General features: G+C 40.0%; 1 protein-coding gene across 13 annotated transcripts in view; it reads right to left on the bottom strand.

The window, feature by feature from the left end:
* The window catches only part of OPHN1 (oligophrenin 1), a 559,221-nt gene that overhangs the window by 7,696 nt on the left and 524,258 nt on the right, over positions 1-27,267 (bottom strand). For 5 of the 13 annotated variants that reach the window (XM_082716849.1, XM_082716848.1, XM_082716851.1 and 2 more), the window contains 4 exons: positions 24,047-24,212; positions 22,961-23,011; positions 11,898-11,939; positions 5,281-10,659 (listed from right to left, as the gene is read on the bottom strand). In XM_082716849.1, the coding sequence (XP_082572975.1) occupies positions 11,906-11,939; positions 22,961-23,011; positions 24,047-24,212 (251 nt within the window). In that variant the 3' untranslated portion in view covers positions 5,281-10,659; positions 11,898-11,905. Of the gene's footprint in view, positions 1-5,280; positions 10,660-11,897; positions 11,940-22,960; positions 23,012-24,046; positions 24,213-27,267 lie in introns of those variants that run through there. The other 8 variants (XM_082716844.1, XM_082716845.1, XM_082716846.1 and 5 more) reach the window with 4 other exon arrangements.

Raw genomic sequence — 27,267 nt, 5'->3', positions numbered from 1 at the left:
GTCCCAGAGCACCTGGGTGGCTCAGTCCATTGGTGACTGCCTTCAGCTCAGGTCATGATCCCTGGGTCCTGGATGGAGCCCCATATTAAGATCCTTGCTCAGTGGGGGGTATGCTTGAGGATTCTTTATTTCCCTCTCTGCCCCTTGCCTCCACTCATTCATTCTCTCTCTCTCTCTCTCTCTCTCTCTCTCTCACACACACACACACACACACACACACACACACAAATAAATAAATACCATCTTTAAAAAGAAATAAACTAGAGGTAGTCCTGTACTTCCCTATGCCAAACTTGCTTCAGGCACTGGTTCTATACTCATTACTTCTTGCTCCACCTCTTAAAGCACTATAATGAGAAGTTTCTTTTAGAGATCAACTAGTTTGGGGGCCCTCAATGTTAAAAACGTTTCAGTAATGAGAATATGCCATATTTTTACAGGATCAGGATTCCTATAAGTCTAAATTCCTATCTTGGCTTCTACTATTTAATCTCTATGTGACTTTGAGCAAGTAACAATTTTTCTGGATCTCAGTCTCTTTATCTGCAAAATGGGACTAAATGAGGTATTGGAGAGGCTCAAATGAAATAATGTACATACAGCATGTGTAATGTACCCCCCAGGTGGTAGTACTGTTTTTATTTTTCATTTTTTCACCCAGTTATCACTCTAACTAAAATGCCAGATCTCCTGGAAAGGATTCAGGCTCCTTCTACTTCATGCTTGGCTCATGATAGATACTCCACAATGTTTGTTTCCTTCCCTTAGTGTCAGGGGACCTGCCAACTTCATTGTGGGTCCTGTTTCAATTCCCAATGACCGGAATTCTAGAAGTACAGATTGTACAATGTCTCTGGATCTGATTCTCATAATCTATATATTTGTGGTCAGGGCTGGGCCCTTTTCTGCCTTTGTCGCAGCAGGATTGTCCTGGCTCTTTAGACTCATTTCCCAACACATTTTGTGATGTCTTATTTATTACAGGGAAAATAATGTGATCTTTTCCTGGACATAAATACACCCTGGACAGCCAACCAAGGATTAATTTACAATTAAGCATGAAATAGCCAGTAGCATGATAGGGCTTCTTTCTATCACCCCTGTAGGACTTGTCTACCCTTTTACTGAATGCATTTGAGGAAGTACCATAAGCACAATTATAATGGCAGTAGGATTAAAAAAGGTAAGAGGGAGAGTAAAAGAAAGTGAGGGAGAATGGAAAAAGAGCTGCTCTCCAAAATATCCTAAGAGATGCACAAAAATGTGCAGATACCCTAGCTACATCACCAGGAGCATAATTGTCGTAGGAAGAAAAAGCACCTGTCAGACCTCAATTCATAGGACTCCTCCAGACCTGGCTGTTGGCAACTGCACAGGGCAGAGGAGTTGGAACTGTTTTGTTTTTTTAATTTTTAATTTTTTAATAAACATGTAATATATTTTTATCCCCCAGGGTACAGGTCTGTGAATTGGAACTGTTTTTGGCATGAAACTCCTGTATGAGAACAAGTTTGGGGGGAACTGAGCCAGTTCTGGGAACAACATAGGGTAGTAGTAGTGGTCAGGATGGCTAGTTACCAGTACAAAGGACATAATAGTTCCCAACCAAACAGGTTACACTGCATTGTAAACAGGTTACACTACACCGTAGGGAAGATTCTATTCCTGGATAGCAGCTGAGGCAGCTGTGCTACCATCATCATCACCACCACCACTCCTTCTATGACTACTTCGGGTTACTACTTCTATTACTATGACTGGTTACTATTAATTGAGCATTTATTAAGGGTCAACCACAGTTATTAGGGTGAAATAACTTCCCCATGGTGAGTTAGGCATGAATATAGATAATAGTGTTTCAAATTCCTTCCATAGAATTAGAGGCCAGGGTCTGATCTGCAGGGGCTAGCAAAGAAGACACAGGGAGCAATAGAGAAAATCAGTCCTTATTGTGTCCTTCTAGATCTTAGCCCCATAAGGGAGACAGAATTCTAAGTCCTGCCGGATGATAGTAAGGGTGGAGAAAAGGTGAACAACAGTTTTGACTGAGGTGGTTCATATTCAACCTACCTATCTTTTTTTTTTTTAAGATTTTTATTTATTTATTTGACAGACAGGGATCACAAGTAGGCAGAGAGGCAGGCAGAGAGAGAGGGAGGCAGGCTCCCCGCTGAGCAGAAAACCCGATGCAGGGCTCGATCCCAGGACCCTGAGATCATGACCCGAGCTGAAGGCAGAGACTTTAACCCACTGAGCCACCCAGGTGCCCCCCTACCTCATATATTAATGGCTCTGGGAACTACAATAGGTTGGTAGCATCATGGGACCTAGATGGGAGTAGCTGAGGAAGCAGAAGCCAGAGGAGTAAGTCTAGGTCTGACAATTCTTGAGTAAATTCAGTACCCCCAAGCTTGCCAAAGGCTGGGAAAGGGCCAGCATAGAGAAGATTACTGCCTAGTTTTGTTCTCCAGGACCAGGAAAGCCTTCTTTTGCAGGCTTAATTTTAGGTACATTTTTTTGGAAATTATGAGGGCTTGGGCCTTCAGGAAATGTGCTTCACAGAGAGTCAGAAAAAGTAGTACAACTTCAACACACCTCTCATGTGGACAGAGCATTCATGAGGTCAATCCATCTTGACCCCATTCACAAGGACCGACAGTCACCTGTTCTTCCAGCCTCTGAGAAAAGACTGGACACCTTTGCTTTGTGGTCCATTGGCTCTGTAAAACCCAAGAAGCCTAAATTTAACATACTCTTTCAGAAAGTTCAGCAGTGTTCACTTGGGTTCCCAGAATTCCAGGACCCTGAGGGCAAGCTTAGAGAATCAAAGGTGCAAGGGACTTTTAAATCAATTTGGCCTCAATGTCTCTTTTCCTCTTTTCTCTGTCTGATGGAAGCCACAGAGGATTAGCCACAGAGGAATTTAACTTTTCCTGGCGCTGAGAAATTGGGCAAATGACATAATCATTCTGTGCCTCAGTTTTCTCATCTATGAAATAGAGTTATCACCATTACTTACCTCTTAGAAATATCAGGACAAATTCAAAATCAAAATCACATAAAGACATATTTGGCATATAGTACATGCTATATAAATGTTAGCACCTCTGGTCAAGTTATATGGGGTGTGTATATCTTAATATATATGACAATATATATCTCATCTTGGGCCTTTGGGGGAAGCTGCTTCCCCATCCTAGATAGAATGAGACCAGTTAAGGAATTAGTCACCAGCATCAAGGTGACATCTAGGAATACCGTCAGCTTCCAGAGAGCCGCCCTTGCACTCCAGCTACCACTTTCTCTGGAGTGTTACCCAATTGTGTCTGAGTGAATTTGAGAGTTGGGAGAAGTTGAACAGCATCAGAGTTTCCAACTGCTCATGTAAGTAGGATGAAAATGTTAATTTTTTTCATCCACAGGATAAAGATCTTGATAATCATGTGTCTTTACAGTGAAAGGTAGGGCTTCTGTAGGTAGCTGCTTCAATGTAAAGAAAAGTTATGACCCCCAAGAATATTTTATGTTCTAATCTTTAGAACTGTAATTATATGGCAAAAGAGATGCTGAAATATGATTAAGGTTACTACTGACTTTAAAATGGGAAGACTACCCTGGATTATCTGTGTGGGCCCAATGAAATCACTCCAATAAAAGAGTAAGCCCTTAACAGAAGAGGCAAAAGAAGTTAGAGAGATGCAAAAGGGGAAGCAGGAAGATTTGACCTGCCATTGTTAGCTTGAATATGGAGAGGAGCACATGTCCAAAAAAATGATGACCTCAGCCATATAACATGTAACTGATTTCTGCCAATAACCAGCAAGCTTGGAAGAAGATTCTTAGCCCCAAATGACAACCACATCACCAGCTGCTATCTTGATTTTAGTTCAGCGAGACCCTAAGAAAAGAATCCATCCACACTATGCTGAACTTGAGACCTACAGAAACTTTGAGAGAATAAATGCATGTTGTTATAAGCTGCTCAATTTGTAATCATCTGTTACAGCAGCAACAGAGAACTAATACAATGCTCTGAGCCTCAATTTGTACATCTGTCAAATAGTGCAAAATGCCTTGTCTTGTCTAACTTTGGGCTGTTATGAGTACAAAATGATGGATATAATAGGGCTCTGTAGTTTCAAGTTATAAGACTGTTAGGATATTCTCCAACAGGGAAAAAAAGGTCCATCTTTCTCTCTTTTTTAAAATTTTATTTATTTATTTGACAGAGATCGCAAGTAGGCAGAGAGGCAGGAAGAGAGAGGGGGGAAGCAGGCTCCCTGCTGAGCAGATGTGGGGGCTAAATCCCAGGACCCTGAGATCATGACCTGAGCTGAAGGCAGAGGCTTAACCCACTGAGCCACTCAGGCACCCCCAAAAGTCCATCTCTTTTGAAGCAATTGGACTGAAGCAATTTAAAGCTTAGAGCTGAATTTTCCAGAAGTGCTGAGGGTTTGGAGAGCTGCTTTTCCTCTCCTAGAGAAGCAGTGCAATATAGATGAAATCAGAAAACATAGGCCTGTTTATTTTTAACTTGCATGTCCTTAGTCATTTTGTGTCACCTCTCTAAGCATCAATAAAATGAAGGTCATCATCTCTGCTCACCTAAGTGATATGGCTGTGCGAGGCTTGACTGAAATAATGACTGTGAACATGTGATGAGGACAAAATACCCAGATGGAAGGTCTATTACTCCTCCCCAGTGTGTGCTTTGATGCTGGAAGCAGATATGATTTGGGTAAAGTAAGCACCCAAAGAAAGTAGAGTTGAACTTTGATCACTTGTTTCTTGCCATTGTCTCTGGTATGTGGCCTTAGACATATCCCTTCTCCTCTCTGGGTCTGTTGTCCCATAATAAGAGGTTATATTATAACCAGTTGTCTTCAGTTAATAGACATCACAATCATTTCTAGAGATGAGTGGCAGATGGGAGATAAGTAGAAGTCCTCTCTTTTTTATATGTCTCCTCCTACCCCAAATAAACTATCGCCTAAAAGCCCAAGTCAGAGCAGTGTACTTTATTAAATCACACAAAATAAGCCCATTTAGGATATAAGATTTGAATTCCAAGTATGTGGTTTGAAGCAATTAGTTCTCAAATTTCAAAGTTTTCAAATTTAAAATTTTCCTAGCGAATTTCAAGCTAGTTAACTAGAGTCATGCCCTCCCCACCTCCTTGGAGTTCCCATTAATGTTGCTTTGTTGTGACTGAGATTTCCTCCCAGAATATCCCTTCTAATGTGAACCGAGGATGCCAAATTAGGGTCAGACATAAACCTATAGATTTGTCCATGTTTTAATTAAATGTAGTCTGTAGCAAAACCCACAGTGGAGAATAACAGAATGTCAAAACTTAAAAGGAACTTTGAGACTATCCTGTTTAAAGACACTCACATGTGGAATATAAGGAATAGTGCAGAGGATCACAGGGGAGGGGAGGGAAAATAAAATAAGATGAAATCAGAGAGGGAGACAAACCATGAGAGACAAATATTGGAAACAAACTGAGGATTGCTAGAGGGGAGGTGGTGGGAAGATGGGGTAAGTGGGCAATGGGCATTAAGGAGGGCACATGATGTGATGAACACTGGGTGTTACATGCAACTGATAAACCACTGAACTCTACATCCAAAACTAATGATGTACAATTTGAGACCTACAGAGAGGGAGATACTTGCTGAGCATAAAGAGAGTTAGTGACAGAAGCAAATCTGGAACCCCCCCCAAGGCTTCTGAAAGGAGTTTCTTCCACTGCTGCATGTGATCTTTCCACTGGCTCCAGTAGGCAGAGATTTGAAAATCAGGTGATTTTCAGTCTTTTTCCTAGGCTGGTTTCATTGTTCTTTGAAGTGGAGAAACTTCATTTGCATGTCATTGAAGTACAGGGCCATGTACAAAGCACTCTAAGAAGCAGTCAGATATGGACACAATCTTTGTAAATACTCCCAACATAACCAGATTGGCCTTATCCACCATTTTTGGTCTTTGCCTCACCCAAAGTCTCCTTCCTCAACTTGCTTTTTTGTTTCAAGTTCCTTATATCAGCATTTCTTAAAATTTAGTGTACATAGAAATATAGATATCTTATTAAAATAAAGGTTCTGATTACAAATATCTCTGGTGGTGCTCAAGAATCTGCTTCTAACAAGCTCCCAGGTAATGATGATGCTGAAGGGGATGATGGACCACATTTGGAGTAGCAAGACTTGTAGATGTTGTTTCCACCAGCCTCATTTCTAAGCATCTTCTCTATTTACCATCAGGATTCCTTTACTACTAAGGGGGCGGGGGGTAGTGTGATGTATTAGAAACAGTAAAGCTTCTGGAGCTTCCAATCCTGAATTTTTACCAATCATTAGCAAAGTCATTTCTCATCTCCCTCATCTCCCCCACAACATTCCTTATCTGTAAAACGGGGTTATTAACCATCATGCAGCAATATTGTGAGGCCTGAGGGAATGACAAGGACTTGGTGCAAAGTAGACTGTAGACTGAGAATCCCAGTTATAAAAAGATTCTGTGCCTGGGTTTCCTTAGGATTGCAAAAGATGACATGAGCAGGGCATGGTGGCTGCATCATCATGTCTAATAAGCTCAAAGCTTTTTTTCCATGAAAAAATTACAGCTGGGTATATACAACTGATAAATCACTAAATTCTACCTCTGAAACTTATAATACACTGTATGTTAACTTGAATTTAAATAAAATTTTAAAAAACTGCAGATAGATGCCATCAGTACCGGAGAGTCTGCATATTTTATTGAAAGTCACATGAATGGGCCCCAGGATCTCTTTCTTTTGTCTGATGTTTCCCTTAAGAAGTCTTTCTAGCATCTATTAATGTCCTTGGTATCAAGTGCTTCTCTTGCCTATGAAAATGAAGACCTTTCTTCATCCAAAACATCTCTTCAAGCTATCTTGCTCCTTTCTGCAATTTTTAAATGCTCCGGAAGCTTTTTGGGCTTGTAGTGTGTAGTGTAGTGTGGCTATGTTAAAACTAGTATCATTGATCTCCATTCTTTTGAGAGAATTTTTTTTTTTTTGGTCACAGAGATACATCTCCTTCTACTACTTTATTCTACTTATTACATAATCAAGGAACTTCTAGAAAAGGGAGAGATATTTCCCCTTGAAAACCAATTATTTTAGAAATACTAGAGTATTTCCTTATGATGCTGTTTTATTACTGAAGTCGGATGCTGAGTGGCTGGAAAACCTCTCTGCCTTTTTTAAGCAAAAACTTCAATAATATCTTTTATTCTAAATCATCTCTTAAACTTTTTTTTTTTTTGGTCACCACAGAAAACCTTGTAAAGATTTGACCCCAAGACATTAAGTACCAGAGAGGCATCAATACCTTTTTTCCTTCTCAAACTGTATGTGTGGATGTCTTCAGACTCTTGGACTGAAAACACACACCTTAGTAAAGTACATAGACACATACAGGTACCATTTTTCTTTGAAAAACAGCTAATCCAAAGACTTAGTAACTACCAACTAAAAAAATAAATCCTTCATTTCACAAGGTAAATTTGAATGATCCTTTTAAAAACATTACCATATGAGTATACAGAAGGTGAGGAGAAAGCCCAACTTGGAAATCTCCTCCAGCCCAGTTTTCATTCCCCTGTAAACTAGACCTGCCCTACTCCCCTTCAAATGCTTGCTTTTCAATATTTTATTAGGCAGAAAAAGTCAGAGTCATACAGTTCTAATAATGTAGCCTCTGTGTGGCAAAGAGAAAACAGCATGGAGTACAGTCAGAAAGACCTGGATTTGAGTCACAGTCCTGTTATTTATTTTCTGTGAGCCCTTGAGCCAGTTACTGTAGCCTCCTGTGCCATACTTCTTTTATCTGTAAACTGAGGGAATAGCATCTACCTGCATCATTGTTGTAAAGACAAAGGAGATTATGTATATGAAGCACATAGAATTTAATAGGGGCTTAATAAATATTGTCAGTTCAAGGTTTATGGTTCATCCATTGCCAGTTTCTCTAACCTGCTGGCCAACGTATGCAGATAATTTCCTATACTTGTCACTCTTCAATTATCATCCCATTCCCATAGCCTCTTCTGAATGACTATTCATCCAAGCCTGGGCCAGGCCAGTCTCATTTCCGTGACAGTGTGCCTCACCACAGATTTTCTCTTTAAATTAGAGTGCAAAAGCGGGACGTACTGAGCTTCATTTCTGCGCATTCTTTGGGTATATCCCAGGGCAGGGGCAGAGCTATCCAGCCACTGCTTCCTGGTCTCCAGCCAGCCTGTGGTCCCAACTTTCTAGGCCAGGCTCTTGATCTATATCCCGGGAAACACACAGTAATCTCATGGTTACATTTCTGGGACACCTATTCAACTGGGAGTGCAGTGGCTTTCTCTGGTTCTCAATAATCTTTTAATATTTGTAGCGGCGATTATGGTATCTCCCCCTCCACAAGGAAACAAGAGCGAAATGATGTCTGTACCATCTTCAAGTGTACTGAAACCCCATTGGCCACTGCTTCTGTGGCCAAAATCTACACTTACTTGCTTTAATTAGTTATCTAGTGGGATAGAGTAAGCAGAGGGGCCACAACTCTGACAACAGGGCTCAAAAAGCACTTCCTGTGTGAGGCCAGCGGTCTCACAGCAACTTCCTTTGGAGATGAGCCTCAGGTAGAATGGTGATCACTTGGCTCTCTTGCTCCTGGTTCTTATTAACTTGGACTCTGACACCAGGTAGAGCTGAGAGAGTTTTACATGGCCACCTGGGCATGTCTTTGTTGGGAACAGCATCAAGTTTCCACTCAATTACTTCCACAAAGGCCTGCATGTTACTAATTCACCAATGGGTGATATTGAGTTCAGTCTTAAAAGTGGCTATAATTTTTTAGTAACACTGCTTCAAAGGCATCTCAGAGTTGGTTTGGGCATGTGTATATTCTCTCTCTTCCCCTTCCTCCGTCTCCCTCTCCTTTCTTCTCTCCTTCTCCTCCCTCAACCCATCTCTGTGCTTCTCTCTCAGTTTCATAGTCAGGGTCTTGCTAGAAGGGTCCAAGTAGAAAAGCTCTTTTTCTCATACTTGGCCATATTATAATTTCATAGACTCTAATGACAGATTATGGCCCAGAGAACATGGGAACACACGTAGTGACACTTTCCCCAGCAGCTTCCCATCAATAAACAAGAATCAGAAATATCTACTCAGATTTTTGAGTCACTGCACCAGTTGTGTTTTAGATGCTTTCCAGTGATTGAAATGGCAAATGGAACACCAGGAGCTTATGTATGAAAGTTTTCCACTTGATAATGAATATGGGAGGCTCAAGATAGAGGGTAAAAGCCAAAAACACTCAAAATGATGACCACTAAAGCCACCAATCATAAGCTCCTCATTAGACAAGTATTGTATAATGGGAAGAAACTTGTACGGGAGCCCAGGGACCTAAGGACTTGTTTAGGCATGGCTGATAATTTTCTAGTTTCTTCAATAGTAAACTAGACACTTGGACTAAATAATTTTGGAAGGCCCTTCCAATCAAATACTTTATGGATTGTAAAGAGTGTTTTATCTCAAGTGCTGTGGTTCTTAACCTTTATTGGGTCACAGGCCCATCTGAAATTCAGTAGAATGTTATGGGCCATCTCCCCAGAAAAGGCATATTGTCATGGAATTCTGCATACCATTTTAGAAACTTCATGGAGTTTCTGAATCCACCGACACTGGGCCAGGGGTTGCTTCTTGGAGGAGACGAGAGAGCTTATCTGCAGAAGGCAAATATGAAGCAACATGCCAGCTGCCTGGCCTCAATCCATCTTAACTATTTTTCCCAGTATTTGATCCAAAAATGGAACTTCTGCAGGACAAATATAGTCTGTCTTTTTAAAAGAACTGTTTTCAGCTTTTGTTTCTTTCTTGATTTCTTAGAAATTAAGCTGTTGGGAAATAAATGGGAAGAAAAATAATCCAAACAGACCTAGGCTTCAACATGCAAGATATTCTTTGCAGATTTGTCCTAAGTGGTTGTATGCAAAAACAGAAAGGCCGCCATCCTGAGTTCACATGAAGAAGTTGTGGTTGGTATCACACATACTGTCTGACCCAAAAGGAGCAGACATGTTCTTGGCAATATACTACAGTGCCAGAGCTCCAACCTGGTGCCAGAGTCATTATCTTCAGTAAGAGACATGTTAAGATTCACCAATGTTTGACAAACATTCCTACACTTCTAGTTCCAAGGCAAGCAATGGCCCCAACTCAAGTAGCTTTTAATTCAGGGTAAGACCTCTGAGATCAGTCTTTAGTCCCAATATTTCAGAGTTTGATGGTCTTTTGAGGAGACAGGAAATTCAGAGAAGAGTTGAAAACTAAGCTCCTTTCTTCGACTCAGGTTAGTAGATAGTTTGGTTTCTGCAGTCTGGCTTGAGGGACTTCAGCCATTCACAATCATATAGGAGCTCAACATAGACCTTCCGAGGGAGCAAAGAGAGAATACATAAGAGAAATAAATCTGTGTCTAAGATATGTGCCCCTTATTTTATAGCATCCTAGAGCCTGAAGTTGCAGGGCCAGGAAGGAGGTGCTCTCTTCAGCACAAAATAATTCAGCATAGAAGAGTTTGAAGAAGACCCTTCCAGAACCTGTGAAGGGTCCTCTGAGGCCAAGGATTGTAAAACCTGAAAAGGAAAGAAGAGAGTAAGTAATTGGCTACGACTGTTCAAGTACTTAATAGCCACTGAGAAGTGAGGCCTGTCTTGTTAGGTAGCTAATTATATAATTGGTAGCTAATCTTCTGAGAAACAGAGGTTGGCTAGGAAAACACCCTTAAAACTCAGAGCCCCCGCCCCCCCCCAAAAAAAACCCCTCAGATCCCATGAAATAGGCCTAAGATGTTGCTATAATCAGGGCTGGAAACTGTGTGCATTTGACCTCAATTCTAATCCCTTAAAGATGAAGCCTGACATGTTTGACTACCCATCCACAACATAGACACTGCCTTAATGGTCCTATACTGACTCCAGATTTCTTTTCTGGGATTTCACTTCCATGAGGGATAATAAGCAAAATCTTATTGACCCATGTACCTCTGAGGACTGTAAGTGATAGGAAGTAAAGGAAAGCTGGGGAAAAATGGAAAGCTCTTCTCCAGATACCCAGATCTCATTTATATGTATATTGGTTCATTCATGCCAGCAATCTGACAGTCAAACAATTAGAACTCCTAAGTGGAGAAAAAAAATTGTATGATCTCTGTAGCTCCTGTGACCTTAGCAAGTTAATTTATCCCCTCTGAACCTTAGTTCCTTTATTTGCTAAGTTAAAATACATATTATCCTCCTTATCCTGACATTTGATATGGATCAAATCAAATAATGGAAGTGAAAGGTCATTACAGTCATTAAGTTTCATCAAACAATGATAAAGGACTAAGGATACAGGTTTGGGGGATAAGACTTAAATACTGATTTGGTCTGATTTCATGATGTGGACTCATGGTACTTCCTATGATACCAAAAGAGAGGTTACTGATTTTCTTACAAACCCAAAGGATGTCAGAGTCACAGGTTTCCAAACTTTTAATTTTACAGATTAGGAAATTGGGGTTAAGAGAACAAAATGTACTTGCCACGAATGTCACAGTTTAGGATTCCTAATGAATTTTATCCAAAGGCAACTTGTAAAATTACCGTAATTTGTTTGGGGGAGAAAGAAAGAAAAGAGGAGAGACTTAAAAACACAGAGAACCTCAGAATTGGAAGGCAGTAAGTCACATAATTATAGGTTAATGAACTGAGACATGGAGTGTGTTCCTACCCTCTGGACCTACAAGACATTTTAGTTCTCGAAAGCTCCGATCCCACAAAGAAGGCTTACATATTACAAGGTTCTGTAATCAGGAGTGGAGACTACATACCGGAGGCCTCAACTCTCATCTCCAGGAACTCTGCCTTGAGAACTGTGGGTAAAGGAGGAAAAACATTTCACTAAGTCTCTAGAAATCAGAACTGGAAAGGTGAAGCAAAGGGATGGGTGACCCTTCCAGGCCAGTGCCAGAGGCCATTTGAAAAATAGGAAGTGATTCTATCCAAATGTTTCAGAACATCTAGGTCTATACTTATAAGTTGGGCTATCTCTGGCAGATTTAGAAAGCCCAGTAACCGAGATACAAAGAAATCCCTCAGATGTCAGAACAATCCTTTAAGTGTTAGACTATGGAAGGCTAGTAGAGCCCAGAGAAACTGGCTCAAAGACTATATTCTGTGATTATCTCTCACAGGTAGAAGGGCAAGCTGGAAGGGCAAATGTCATGCAAAACATGAATCATACTTTGCCTTGAAGATCAAACCAGCTTTCCCCAGCCTCTTGGTGGGCTTATATCAGTACGAAATTAGCTTTGTCTGGGAAGAGCTGGAGGGAAGAGACAATCCTACATATTGTTACCAGAACATCACAGAAAAGAGCTGGGCCCTGGGCTATTTCTGGCTTTGTTTTTCACTTCTTTCCCAAGTCCGTTTATACTTACTTCTTGAGTAATCTTATTCCCACTCATGGTTTAAATCACCTCTAAAAGCTGGGAAACCACCAAGGGGGCCACTATTCACATCATGGTGAATATAAGTGCCCCATGAAGTTGCACAGTGGCTGTAATCAACAGTTCTACCCTTAAATCTCCGTGGTTCAACCCCAATTACTATTTTAAGTTGCAGTTACCCAGTGGACATTTCCCTTTTTATTTAAGTTTCATTTTAATTCTATTGAGTTGACATACAGTGTAGTAATAGCTTCAGGTGTACAACACAGTAATTCGACACTTCCGCCATACCGGTTGTGAATCACAAGTGTCCTTCTTATGCCCACCACATATTTAACCAATCCCCACCCCCCTTTCCTCTGGTAAACATATTGTTATGTATAATTAAGAGTCTGTTTCTTGGTTTCTGTCTCTCTCCATTTTTTTCCTCTTTGCTCATTTGTTTTGCTTCAAAAATTACATTTGAGTGAAATTATACAGAATTTCTCTTGCTCTAATGTATTTCCCTTAGCATAATACTCTTTCCCTCCATCCAAGTAGTTGCAAATGGGAAGATTTCATTCTTTTTTGTAGCTGAGTATTATGCCTGTGTGTGTGTGTGTGTGTGTGTTTATAATATGTATATATCACCTCTTACTTATCCACTCATCAGTCAGAAATGGGCTGTTTCCATATTTTGGCTACTGTAGATAATGGTGCTATAAACCCCAAGGTGCAGGAATCCCTTTGACTTAGTATTTTTGTATTGTTTCAGTAAATACCTAGCACTGCAATTCCTGGATGATAGTGAAGTTCTATTTTTACCTTCTTAATAGCAACCTCCATACTGTATTCCAGCATGTCTAAACCAGTTTGCATTCCCACCAACAGTGCACGAGGGTTCCCCTTTCTCCACATCTTCACCAACGGCTATTTCTTGTATTGTTGATTTCAGCCATTCTGACATACGTGAGATGATATCTCATTGTAGTTTTGATTTCCGTTTCCTTGATGAGTGATGTTGAGCATCTTTTCATGTGCCTGTTAGCCATCTGGATGTCTTCTTTAGAAAAATGACTATTCATGTCTTCTGCCCATTTTTTAACTGGATTATTTGATTTGGGGGCGTTGAGTTTTACAAGTTCTTTTTTTTTAATTTTTTATTTTTTATAAACATATATTTTTATCCCCGGGGGTACAGGTCTGTGAATCACCAGGTTTACACACTTCACAGCACTCACCAAAGCACATACCCTCCCCAATGTCCATAATCCCACCCCCTTCTCCCAAACACCCTCCCCCCAGCAACCCTCAGTTTGTTTTGTGAGATTAAGAGTCACTTATGGTTTGTCTCCCTCCCTATCCCATCTTGTTTCATTGATTCTTCTCCTACCCACTTAAGCCCCCATGTTGCATCACCACTTCCTCATATCAGGGAGATCATATGATAGTTGTCTTTCTCTGCTTGACTTATTTCGCTAAGCATGATATGCTCTAGTTCCATCCATGTTGTCGCAAATGGCAAGATTTCATTTCTTTTGATGGCTGCATAGTATTCCGTTGTGTATATATACCACATCTTCTTGATCCATTCATCTGTGGATGGACATCTAGGTTCTTTCCATAGTTTGGCTATTGTGGACATTGCTGCTATAAACATTCGGGTGCACGTGCCCCTTTGGATCACTACGTTTGTATCTTTAGGGTAAATACCCAATAGTGCAATTGCTGGGTCATAGGGCACTTCTATTTTCAACATTTTGAGGAACCTCCATGCTGTTTTCCAGAGTGGCTGTACCAGCTTGCATTCCCACCAACAGTGTAGGAGGGTTCCCCTTTATCCGCATCCTCGCCAGCATCTGTCATTTCCTGACTTGTTGATTTTAGCCATTCTGACTGGTGTGAGGTGATATCTCATTGTGGTTTTGATTTGTATTTCCCTGATGCCGAGTGATATGGAGCACTTTTTCATGTGTCTGTTGGCCATCTGGATGTCTTCTTTGCAGAAATGTCTGTTCATGTCCTCTGCCCATTTCTTGATTGGATTATTTGTTCTTTGGGTGTTGAGTTTGCTAAGTTCTTTATAGATTCTGTACACTAGTCCTTTATCTGATATGTCGTTTGCAAATATCTTCTCCCATTCTGTCAGTTGTCTTTTGATTTTGTTAACTGTTTCCTTTGCTGTGCAAAAGCTTTTGATCTTGATGAAATCCCAATAGTTCATTTTTGCCCTTGCTTCCCTTGCCTTTGGCGTTGTTCCTAGGAAGATGTTGCTGCGGCTGAGGTCGAAGAGGTTGCTGCCTGTGTTGTCCTCAAGGATTTTGATGGATTCCTTTCGCACATTGAGGTCCTTCATCCATTTTGAGTCTATTTTTGTGTGTGGTATAAGGAAATGTTCCAATTTCATTTTTCTGCATGTGGCTGGCTGTTCAATGTTCCCAGCACCATTTATTGAAGAGGCTGTCTTTTTTCCATTGGACATTCTTTCCTGCTTTGTCGAAGATTAGTTGACTGTAGAGTTGAGGGTCTATTTCTGGGCTCTCTATTCTGCTCCATTGATCTATGTGTCTGTTTTTGTGCCAGTACCATGCTGTCTTGATGATGACAGCTTTGTAATAGAGCTTGAAGTCCGGAATTGTGATGCCACCAATGTTGGCTTTCTTTTTCAATATCCCTTTCGCTATTCGAGGTCTTTTCTGGTTCCATATTAATTTTAGAATTATTTGTTCCATTTCTTTGAAAAAGATGGATGGTACTTTGATAGGAATTGCATTAAATGTGTAGATTGCTTTAGGTAGCATAGACATTTTCACAATATTTATTCTTCCAATCCAGGAGCATGGAACATTTTTCCATTTCTTTGTGTCTTCCTCGATTTCTTTCATGAGTACTTTATAGTTTTCTGAGTATAGATTCTGTGCCTCTTTGGTTAGGTTTATTCCTAGGTATCTTATGGTTTGGGGTGCAATTGTAAATGGGATTGACTCCTTAATTTCTCTTTCTTCTGTCTTGCTGTTGGTGTAGAGAAATGAAACTGATTTCTGTGCATTGATTTTATATCCTGACACTTTACTGAATTCCTACACAAGTTCTCACAGTTTTGGAGTGGAGTCTTTTGGGTTTTCCACATATAGTATCATATCATCTGTGAAGAGTGATAAATTGACTTCTTCTTTGCCGATTTGGATGCCTTTAATTGAGTTTTACAAGTTCTTTTTACACATTGGATACTAACCCTCAATAGGATATGTCATTTGCTAATATCTTCTCCCATTTTGTAGGTTGCCTTTCAGTTTTGTTGATTGTCTCCTTCACTGTGCAGAAACCTTTTATCTTGATGAAGTCCCCAAATTTATTTTTGTTTTTGTTTCCCTTGCCTCAGGAGACATATCTAGTAAGAAGTTGCTATGGCCAATGTCAAAGGGGTTACTGCTTGTGTTCTCCTCTAGAGTCTTAATGCTTTGCCGTATTAGGTCACTAAGGTCTTTCATCCATTTTGAACATATTTTTGTGTATGGTGTAAGAAAGTCATCTGCTTTCGCCCTTTTGCATGTTGCTCTCCACTTCTCCCAACACCAGTTGTTGAGGAGACTGTCTTTTCCACATCAAATATTCTTTCCTGCTTTATCAAAGATTAATTGACCATATAGTTATGATTCATTTCTGAGATTTCTATTCTGTTCCACTGATCTATGTGTCTATTTCTGTGCCAGTACCATACTGTTTTGATCACTACAGATTTGTAATATATCTCGAAGTCCAGAATTGTGGTGCTACCAGCTTGGCTTTTCTTTTTCAAGATTACTTCGGCTATTTGGGGTCTTTTGTGGTTCCACACAAATTTTAGGATTGGTTATTCTAGCTCTGTGAAAAATGCTGTTGTTATTTTGATAGGGATTGCATTAAACATGTAGATAGCTTTGGGCAATATAGATTTTTCATGGTATTTTTTCTTCCAATCCATGAGCATAGGATCTTTTTCCATTTCTTTGTGTCATCCTCAATTTCTTTCATCAGTGTTTTGTAGTTTTCAGAGTACAGATCTTTTACCTCTTTGGTTAGGTTTCTTCCTGGGTATCTTACAGGTTTTGGTGCAACTGTAAATGGAATCAATTCCTTGATTTCTCTTTCTTCTGCCTCATTGCTAGTGTATAGAAGTGCAACTGACTTCTGTGCATTGAATTTATATCCCGCCACTGTGCTGAATTCCTGTATGAGTTCTAGCAACTCTGGGGTGGAGCCTTTTGAATTTTCTATATCGAGTGTCATGTCATCTGCAAATAGTGAATGTTTCACTTCTTCCTGGTGATCTGGATGCCTTTTATTTCTTTTTGCTGTATGCTTCCTGTGGCTGGGCCTTCCAGTGCTATGTTAAATAACAGTGGTGAGAGAAGACATCCGTTGTCTTGTTCCTGACCATAGAGGCAAAGCTCAGTTTTTCCCCATAGGGATGATATTAGCAATGGGCTTTTCATAAATGGCCTTCATTACACTGAGGTATCTTAGAGGGTCCCTCTAACCCTACTTTGTTGAGGGTTTTTATCATGAATGGATGTTGCACATTGTCACATTTTTTCCCTGCATCTATTGAAAGGATCATATGGTTCTTTTCCTTTCTTTTGTTAATGTGGCATATCCCGTAGATTGATTGTTGAATAGTGAGCCACGCTTGCAGCCCAGGAATACATCCCAGTTGATCCTGGTGAATGATTCTTTTAATGTACTGTTGGATTTGGTTTGCTAGTATTTTATTGAGAATTTTTGCAACCATATTCATCAGGAATGTTGGCCTCTTGTTCTCTTGTTTAATGGAGTCTTCATCTGGTTTTGGTATCAGGGTAATGCTGGCCTCAGAGAATGAATTTAGAAGTTTTTCTTCCTTTTCTATTTTTTGGAATAGGCATTAACTGTTCTTTAAATGTTTGGTAGAATTCCCCTGGGAAGCCATCTGGCCCTGGACTTTTATTTGTTGGGAGACTCTTGATTGCTGATTCAATTTCTTTGCTGGTTTTCAGTTTGCTGAAGCATTCTATATCTTCCCGTTTCACTTTTGGTCATTTATATGTTGGGAATATAAATGTATCTATTCAGGAATGTATCAGTTTCTCCCAGGCTGTCCACTTTGCTAGCATATAGTTTTTCACAATATTCTAATTGCTTGCACATCCATGGTTTTGGTTATTTCTCCTTCTCATTTGTGATATTATTTATTTTGGTCCTTTCTCTTTTCTTTTTTGGTTAAGTATGGCTAGAGGTTTATCAACTTTATTTACTTTTTTTCAAATAAACAGTTCGTGCTTTCATTGATCTCTTTTATTTTTTTTAAGCTTCTCTTTCATTTATTTTTACTTTAGTCTTTATTATTTCCTTCTTTCCCCTGTATTTAGGCTTTGTTTGATGTGCTTCCTGCAGGTGCTTTGTGCTTATGCTGAAGGGTGGGCAGTGAAATGGCACCATCCAACTCCTCTATTCCTGGAGGTATCTCTGTGAACACTGTCTCTCAGAGATGTACTCTGAGATAAGTGAACAGTCTCCCCTCTGTGTTCTACAGGTGTTCTTCAGATTACTTTTTCCATGCTGTCTGTTTCTGGGTTGTTTGCCTGCCTTCTTTCCAGGAGCAACACAGTGCCTTCAGGCCTCTAGCTCAGCCAAACCCATTCTCCTTTAACACTCCAGGTTTTAAGCCCCTCTGAGTGAAAGAATTCAGGAAAATCAAACACTCTCATTTTTCAAGCCAATGACTTTAGGGAAATGTTCTTTTTGTACATTCCTCTGTGTGCCGGTCTCTCTCTTGCCTTTGTCTATAACTACAACGACCTCCCCTCCACAGCACCCGGGATCCCTTTCTCCCCTAAGCCTCCTCTCTCCCCTTCTTACCTTCTTTAATGAGGCCTCTTCTCTCCCTTTACTTGAGGAGTTTTTCTGACAGTCTTCATGTCTATTTCTGATGATTTTTATTTATCTAGTGTGTTCATTGGATGAGGCAAGCCAAGGGTCCTCCTACTCCACTACCATTTTTCTCTCAACCTGTACTGGGCATTTCTGTCTGGATATTTCACAGGGTCTTCAAAACACTGTGTCCAAAATTGAGGGGAGCAACTTTCCCACAAAACCTGTTTTTTGATGATTAATTATTATTACCATCTACTTAATTTTCCAGGTTAGACTTTTTTCCCTCTTAATCCTTCTCCAATGCTCCATGTTTTTTTTCAGATATTATTGATTTATTTGAGAGAGAGAGAAAGAGAGATATCAAGAGCACAAGTGGTATGGGCAGAGGGAGAGGGAGATGCACAGTCCCTCCTGAGCAGGAAGCCCAATGTGAGGCTCAATTCTGGGACCCTGGTTTCATGAACTGAGCCAAAGGCAGATGCTTAACTGACTGAGCCACCCAGCTGCCCATCAAATGCATGTGTGTGTGTGTGTGTGTGTGTGTGTGTATGTACCATAATTTATTGAAATCAACTCTCATTGGCCATTTGAATTACTTCTTTTTTTTATATTCTAAGCAGTCTAGCAATGAATAACCTTATAAGTTAACCTTCATGCACTTACATGATAATTTTATATGTATGATAATTTTCTTAGGATACATTTCTTTTTTTTTATTTAATTTAATTTTTTTTTCAGTGTTCCAAGATTCAGTGTTGTTCCAAGATTCAATTCACTGGGTGTGGTGCATAAATCTGCCCTCCTTAATACCCACCACCAGAGAGTCAATTATCATATCATTTCACTTACCTGTGGAGCATGAAGAATAAAATGTGAGGACATTGGGAGTTGGAAAGGAGAAGTGAGTTGGGGGAAATTGGAAGGGGAGACTAACCAATGCTCTCTGAAAAGTCACAGGTCTTCTTGCGTCTACCTCACATCTGTCCTTTTCCATTTCACTGGCAATGCCATAGATTAGGGCCTCATCAACTGTTGTGATGATGATTAGTCTCCTAATTGATCTCTGTCTCCAGTCTTTGCTTTCCCACCTTCTTTCCCATTATTAAAATAATGAGGTTTTTTGTTTTTGTTTTGTTTTGTCTTGTTTTGCTTTTTACAATGCAGTCATCTCTGAATATGCATTGTCATGCTTACAAGTTCCATGATTCCCTAAGGATTATAGTCTAAGGACCAAATTCCTTACCTTGGTATTTCCTGTAAGGTCTTTACAATCTGGTCCAAGTCTATCTTTCTGGCCTCACCTCCAGCTAAGCTTCCCTCTTTTCACCCCCATACTGTAGCTAAAGTGCAACATTAATCACTTACTGAACCTGTCTTGCATAAGCTGTTCTGCCTTGCTGAAACATCTTCCCCTTCCTTCTCTTTTTTGATGGACCACTTCTCATTTTCACATAAGTTCTAAGTTTTTTATTGGTTGATGAAGAGAGATGAATGAGGAAGTAACATGATTCAAATGTCAGGCTACAGTTAGGTAAAAATGGGAAGCATAAAGGTACAATCAAAATTGAAACAGATCATTATTTTCATCACAGATGAGAGAAGAGCTTGCAAACAATGTCTGTAGATGGTACTGATGTGGATAATCTGAGGATCTTGACCAGTGTCCAGCATGTAGATGTACTGGTGTAAGTGGTGGTTACAAGGTGGGACCATAGACAGAAGAGGTGTTTTTTCCTATGTGGATATAAATGGGAGAAACCCGTATGGCTTTATGGCTCATGACACACTGGAGGACAGGTGTATTCACTTCACTCTTGTCCACACTCCTGCCAAGATGGAATCTGGGGTTAAGGAACAGGATTAAATTTAGGTTCCAGAGGCCTAAATAGAGGAGAAGTAGAGTGGTACTCTAGCCTGCCGTTCCTGGTTTGGCATTAGCCCCCTTATTTTCTGGATTGGTCCAAGAATTCCCTGAACAGTAGGTGACAAAGCTCAGAATTTACCAATTTTTCACACTCTCAACATCAGTTTGGCTATAGTTTACCTATTAGAAGTTGGCCTGAGGAATTAATCAAAATCCTAGAAGAGAATATAGGCAGCAACCTCTTTGACATCGGCCACAACACCTTCTTTCAAGACATGTCTCCAAAAGCAAATGAAACAAAAGCAAAAATGAACTTTTTGGACTTCATCAAGATCATAAGCTTCTGAACAGCAAAGGAAACAGTCAACAAAACAAAGAGGCAACCCACAGAATTGGAGAAGATACTCACAAATGATGCTAGAGACAATGGGCTGATATCCAATATCTATAAAGAACTCCTCAATCTCCACACTCAAAAAACAGATAATCACATCAAAAAAATGGGCAGAAGACATGAATAGACACTTCTCCAAAGACATACAAATGGATAACAGACAAATGAAAAAATGTTCATCATCATTAGTCATCAGGGAGATTCAAATTAAAACCACAATGAGGTGCCACATTACACCAGTTAGAATGGCCAAATTTAATAAGACAGTAACCAACAAGTATTGGAGAGGATGTGGAAAAAGGGGAACCCTCTTACACTGTTGTTGGGAATGCAAGTTGGTGCAGCCACTTTGGAAAACAGTGTGGAAATTCCTAAAAAAATTAAAAATAGAGCTACCCTATGACCCTGCAATTGCACTACTGGTTATTGACCCCAAAGATACAGATGCAGTGAAAAGAAGGGCCAACTGTATCCCAGTGCTCACAGCAGCAATGACCACGATCACCAAATTGTGGAAAGAGCCAAGATGCCTTTCAATAGATGAATGCATAAAGAAGATATGCTACAAAGCTGTGATCACCAAGACAGCATGGTACTGGCATATAAACAGACACATAGACCAGTGGAACAGAGTAGAGAGCCCAGATATGGACCCTCAACTCTATGGTCAAATAATCTTTGACAAAACAGGAAAAAATATACAGTGTTAAAAAGACAGTCTCTTCAATAAATGGTGCTGGGAAAACTGGGCAGCTATATGTAGAAGAATGAAACTTGACCATTCTCTTACACCATTCACAAAGATAAACTTGAAATGGATAAAAGACCTCAATGTGAGACAGGAATCCATCAGAATCCTAGAGGAGAACATAGGCAGTAAACTCTTCGATATCAGCCACAGCAACTTCTTTCAAGATATGTCTCCAAAGCCAAAACAAACAAAAGCGAAGATGAACTTTTGGGACTTCATCAAAATCAAAAGCTTCTGCACAGCAAAGGAAACAGTCAAGAAAACAAAGAGGCAACCCACGGAATGGGAGAAGATATTTGCGAATGACAGTACAGACAAAAGGTTGATATCCAGGATCTATAATGAACTCCTCAAACTCAACACACACAAAACAGACAATCATATCAATCCATATGATGGTCCATATACACTATGGAGTATTATGCCTCCATCAGAAAGGACGAATACCCAACTTGATGAGTTAGGTCTCAGAGTTTTGACTAGATGATGTTAAAGTTACCCTAGCTCCACTGCTGGTAAAGGCACATTGTTATTTTAACTGACCACCTTGAACATTTATACTCTTATCAACCATCAGGAAGCGCAATTTCAAACTCTCTAAAAAGCAACATGGAGCAAACTCACAAAAGGGTCCCTAAAAGCTAAGCAACTATTTCTTTAGGTATTTTTGTCTAAAGGGTCCCAAATGCCAGGCTTTGGACAATTTGTACCAATACTTTAGAAGTTTTAAAAACAAACTAACTGGAAGGAAGGTAGAAAAGAAGGAAATAAAAAAAATAGATTCCCAGGTCCCACTCTTAGAGATTCTGTTTTAGTGGGTCTAGAGTGGAAAGCAAGAACCTGTTTGTATTTTTGTTCCCTCAATTGTTTCCAGGTCATTTATATCACACCACCTAGTGTTTAGCTATGCTTATTCTAAGGCTGTTTATGTTAGAGTGTAATGTTCTATATATTCCTATTAGCTGCCCTTTTAGAATATAATAGAATCTAAATAAGTAAATGAACAAAAAAATAAGACCGACATTGAATGTCATGCTTTTGTGCAATTTTACTTAGTGAGAACTGTATGTGTGTGTGGGTGTGTGTGAGAGAGAGAGAGAGAGAGAGAGAGAGAGAAGCAGAAGAGAGGAAGAGATTGAAAAACATAGAGACTGAAAGATACAACAGATATAGAAGCAGGCAAAGAAAGAGAGACAGAGGGGAGAGATACAGAAAAAGAGTAAAACGAACAAATAGGGAGCCAGAGAGACAAAGACAGAAACAGAGATGTACAAAAACACAAAGAGAGACAGAGAGACTGAGAATGACAAAGACACAGAGAAAGAAACATCATGAGAGAGACATATAGAAAAACAAACACAGAGAAACATATGTACAGAGACAAAAACAGATGTACAGGGAGAGACTAGGAAACAGAGAGACAGAACTAGGGGAGAGAAAGGGATAGAGAGACAGAGATGGAGCTGCAGAGAAACAGAAAAATAGAATGTAAGAGCAACTGTGATGCTCATGATCCATTTAGTAAAAAGTAATTTGATTTCTCTTCTGTCATCTATGTGTCTTACCTTCCTGTTTTCCGGGAAGCTGTTTCAAAGAACCTGGTCCTGGAAGCCACCCTGCAAACAGAGGCCAATCAATTCTCATGAGTTGCTCTGGATTGTGTATGAAAACCAATAGCCAATGGACAAGACAAAAATTATAAACCAGACAGGCCACCAACTGAAGGTTCTTCCCTCACTTGCAAAGGACCTGGGTCTAAGGAGAGACTCAAATATCGGAATGTGAAATGACTCAGAGACCATAAGCACCCCAAGGCTATGCCTAATGCCCTTTGCTTTCCCATGGTTCAGAGTGGCCTAAATGTGTTTTTTATTCAGGTTATTCTTTTGAGAAATAAGTGAAACAAATCCTTGGGTTCAATGTATAAATTTTTGACATTTTCATAAATATACTTAGCTACTTAATCAACATGATAGAGGCTTTGTTATTCTTATTCCCACATCTTACAGTTATGGAAAACAAGAGACACAAGAAAAAGGTATACTGGGAGGCAGTGTATGAGAGGGGTCCCAACACTAGCTGAAGAGGGACCAGTCAGGCTAGTTGCGACCATACAAGGCTGGTCCTTGAGAGGGCTGTGGCCCTGCATTAGCTACTTTATACCTTGTTCCTTAGCTTCCAGTCCCACTTCAGGAAAACCTGCTGCACATTGGCTCAGTTCTTACCTTACAAGAGGCTCTCTGGAGAATCTGAGTCATTTTGGAAGATTTTTAAAAAATCATATCATTGATTTAAAAAGAAAGCCTGAAGGCACAAGTACAATGAACAAATCTGTTCATTAAATTTCTTTAAAAAACAGTAGCCATAATAAGAAAGTATGAAAAACTTCCAGAGCCAAGGGAGCATGAAAACAGAAGGTAATCTTATTACCCAACATAAATCGGGGCAGCATTAGTTAAATCTCTCACCCTTGGGTGCTGAGAGGAACAGTACAAACAGGACTTGTCTGTGAAATTTCCTTAGACTATGAAGTGAATGATATCCTGGGGTTGTGCACTGTGTACCCTTCAAAACCATTATGATGATCCTGAAAGAACTCCTGGTGGCCTAAGATGAGCCTTACGCCAAGGTTTAGGAAAAACTCGACTTACACAGATGATGGGATTTCCCCTGCATTGCTAACCACAATATCTGGCTTTTGTTCTGGCTTTTGGGGAGTAGTTGTTCGGCACGGAGGATCTGGAGGCCTCACTGGGGGACGAACAATGGTAGGCTTTTCTCCTGGAGGCCGCACTTTGCTGAAACTGTCAGAGTCTCCTGAAAGAGAACACATAGTTCAATGATAAGCCAAATGGAACACTATTCATGAACAAGCACCCAGTATTGAAGTTATCTGGGCTACCTCCCTTAGCAACCACTTATTTTTGGTCACTAACAACTCTGGATTTCTTTTCTGTGTGTGTGTGTGTGTGTGTGTGTGTGTGTGTGTGTATGTGTGTAATTCTTCCAACAGCTTAATCCTTCAGAAAGTCTGTTTGAAACCCAGCTCTAGAACTTCAATTTTTGTGACCTAGGGTATGTCATATCAATTTGCTAAGTCTTAGTTACCTCATCTATATAATGAAAGCCAATAATACATTATGTTACAAAGATATTAAAATTTTAATTAGATACTAACATTTTTAGTATGAGCCTGGCACATAGTGGGCATTTAGTCAATTATTGATGATGAATTTGAATGTGTTAAATTCATAATTACCCAAACTCAGACCCTTTTAACTTAGATATTGACTATCACAGCAGTCTCCTAACTTGCCTCCTTGCACCTATGTCTCTGGTTGCCAGGTTAGTCAATATAAAATAAATATATATAATTTTTTTATGAAATGGATTTAGCAGGAGCTTTGGCATGAGAGACACTAATGCACTTGCTGGAAGCACTGTACACTGTACACTGGGCTTTTTCTATCTACATAGCCATAAAAATTATATCTACATAGCCATAAAGAATTCTGGAAAAATGTTGATTAAATGTAAAATCATACATTTGAGATACTTCATACTTGTTGATCCAGTGGATCCATTTTGGGAAACAGGCCAAGGGAATTAACTGCCCAAAAATAGGAGAAACAATTGGCACAAATATATTCTTCTTAATAGCAGAAACTTGGGCCCAACCACAAAGCATAAGCAAACCCATTTTGTACAAGTACTTAGCCAATACATATTGTACATGAACTTACAAGGTCAGGTCAAAAAAATATTCATTTAAGTGGAAAAATCCATAGAAAGTACTCATGGCCTAATGAACACCAGGCATGTGTACAAGTATGCAAAGTTGTTAGCTGGGGGTGGGAGGGCAGAAATGGGAGCTAAGATGGTAGTGGAGTAGGACTCTAGACTCATTTTGTCTCTCAAACACAGCTAGATAATGGTAATTATCTATATCTATAATATAGATATAGATATAATATATCTATAATATTATCTATAATATTAATGATAATTATCATAATCATTCTAAATACTCCAGAAATAAACCTGAAGCCAGGAAGAACAAACTCCACAATTAAGGAGAGAGGAAGCAAAGAAGCCAGGAAGAACAAACTCCACAATTAAGGAGAGAGGAATCAAAGAAGCTAGGAAGTGTGGACACTTGGTTTGGGAGAGAAATGGATCAGGGGTGTGGCAAAATGAAGGAGCCATGATCGTGGAGAAAGACAAGAAAGAGAGGAGCACACAGGGGAATGCACCACCAAAACCATTGGCTGGGAAAATGGGAACAGCTGATTTTCATGAGTTCCAACCAGGGGTGTTTAAAGACTGCTGTTTTAAAGTTTGGCATGCTTGGCTGTGATAGAGCTCTGAGGGAGCTTCCTAATCCTGGAGAGAGGCAAGCAAACAACCAAGGGGGAGACAGCATGGAAACAGTGATCTGAGGAACACTTGGGGCACATAGAGGGGAGATTATTCGCTCTTCCTGGAACACCATCCTGAAAGCAGAGTTCATGGAGATGCCTCTTTGGGGACAAAGGAGTTGGCTGGTGCCTCTTTCTTCCCCGACCCTTTAACACAAACACAGAGCTACCTACAGAGGGCAGCTCTGCCCTTACACTGGCTGCTTGACTTGCTTATACCAAGTCCCACACTCCGGTCCTCTGGCACAACTGCTCTTCTCTGTCAAGCTCACCTCAATCCCAGCATGGTGGGCCTCTTCCCAAGCAGAGCAGCAAAGGCCCCTGCTCACACCACATTACTAAAACCTAGAGTTTTAAAAGTCAGCAGGCTTGAAGTAATGAGCACTTGGTGTTACATACAACTGATGAATCACTAAATTTTACCTCTGAAACTAATAATACGTACTATGTTAATCAAATTGAATTTAAATAAAAATTTTAAAAAAACAAGTACCTAATGAACTTTCATTTTCAATTTAGAAGATGCATTTGTGGTTAATATTTTGAAAAATTAATTATACTGGCCGTTTTGATTTGCCAAAATGATGGAGGGACCCACTGGCATTCAAAAGGATAGGTCAGTATGCTGGCCAGTCCACATAAGGAAGAACTATCTCACCTGTTAATGTTCCTTGATGAGCACCTCGTCACAGGGTAATTATACATACAATGGACATAATACTGTGGTATTGCACATAGATACCTTTTTCTTTTCACAATTTCCATTAATGCTATTACATATAAAATTTATCTGGAAATGAGGAAGAGCTAAGCAGGGTCGGGCCTGGTTAGTACTTGGATGGAAATGAGGAAGAAACTTATGTAAATGATCTGAATTGAAGAAACTAGAGAAACCCAAATATGGAAACAGAGTTTATTCAAAAAACAATTAACTCCATTTTCTCCAGACACTGTGCTGGGTGCCCTAGAGGATGCAAAGATGAATAAAATATGGCTTTTGCTCTTAAAAAGAAAATAAAGTCAGCAGGCTTCATTGGGATAGAGCCTGAAGAGTACTGTGCTGCTCCCAAAGAGAAGGCAGTATACAACCCAGAGTGTGGAAACAGCAATCTGAAAAATGATTGGGACACGTGGTGGGGAGATTATTTGCTCTTCTTGGAGTGCTTTCCTGAGAGGCAGTGTGCACAGAGGCACCCCTCCAGGGACAAGATATCTGGCACCATTCCCCCTGCCCAAGCCCCCCAGCATAAACAAAGAGCAACCTGCAGGAAACACTACAACACCAAAACAAGCTGCTTACACCAGGTCCCACACCATTGCTCTTTGGTGGTACTGCCCTTCTCAGTCAAGCTTTCATCAATCACAGTGTGGTGGGCCCCTTCTATAGAAGACCAAAGAAACCCTTGCCCACACTACATCTCCTGACCAGAAAACTCTGCAGTGCTTCAGTTCCA

Source organism: Mustela nivalis, assembly GCF_964662115.1.
Source record: "Mustela nivalis genome assembly, chromosome: X".
Lineage (NCBI taxonomy): Eukaryota > Metazoa > Chordata > Mammalia > Carnivora > Mustelidae > Mustela > Mustela nivalis.
The sequence above is the reverse complement of the archived record's forward strand: the minus strand, read 5'-3'. Positions and strand labels throughout refer to the sequence as shown.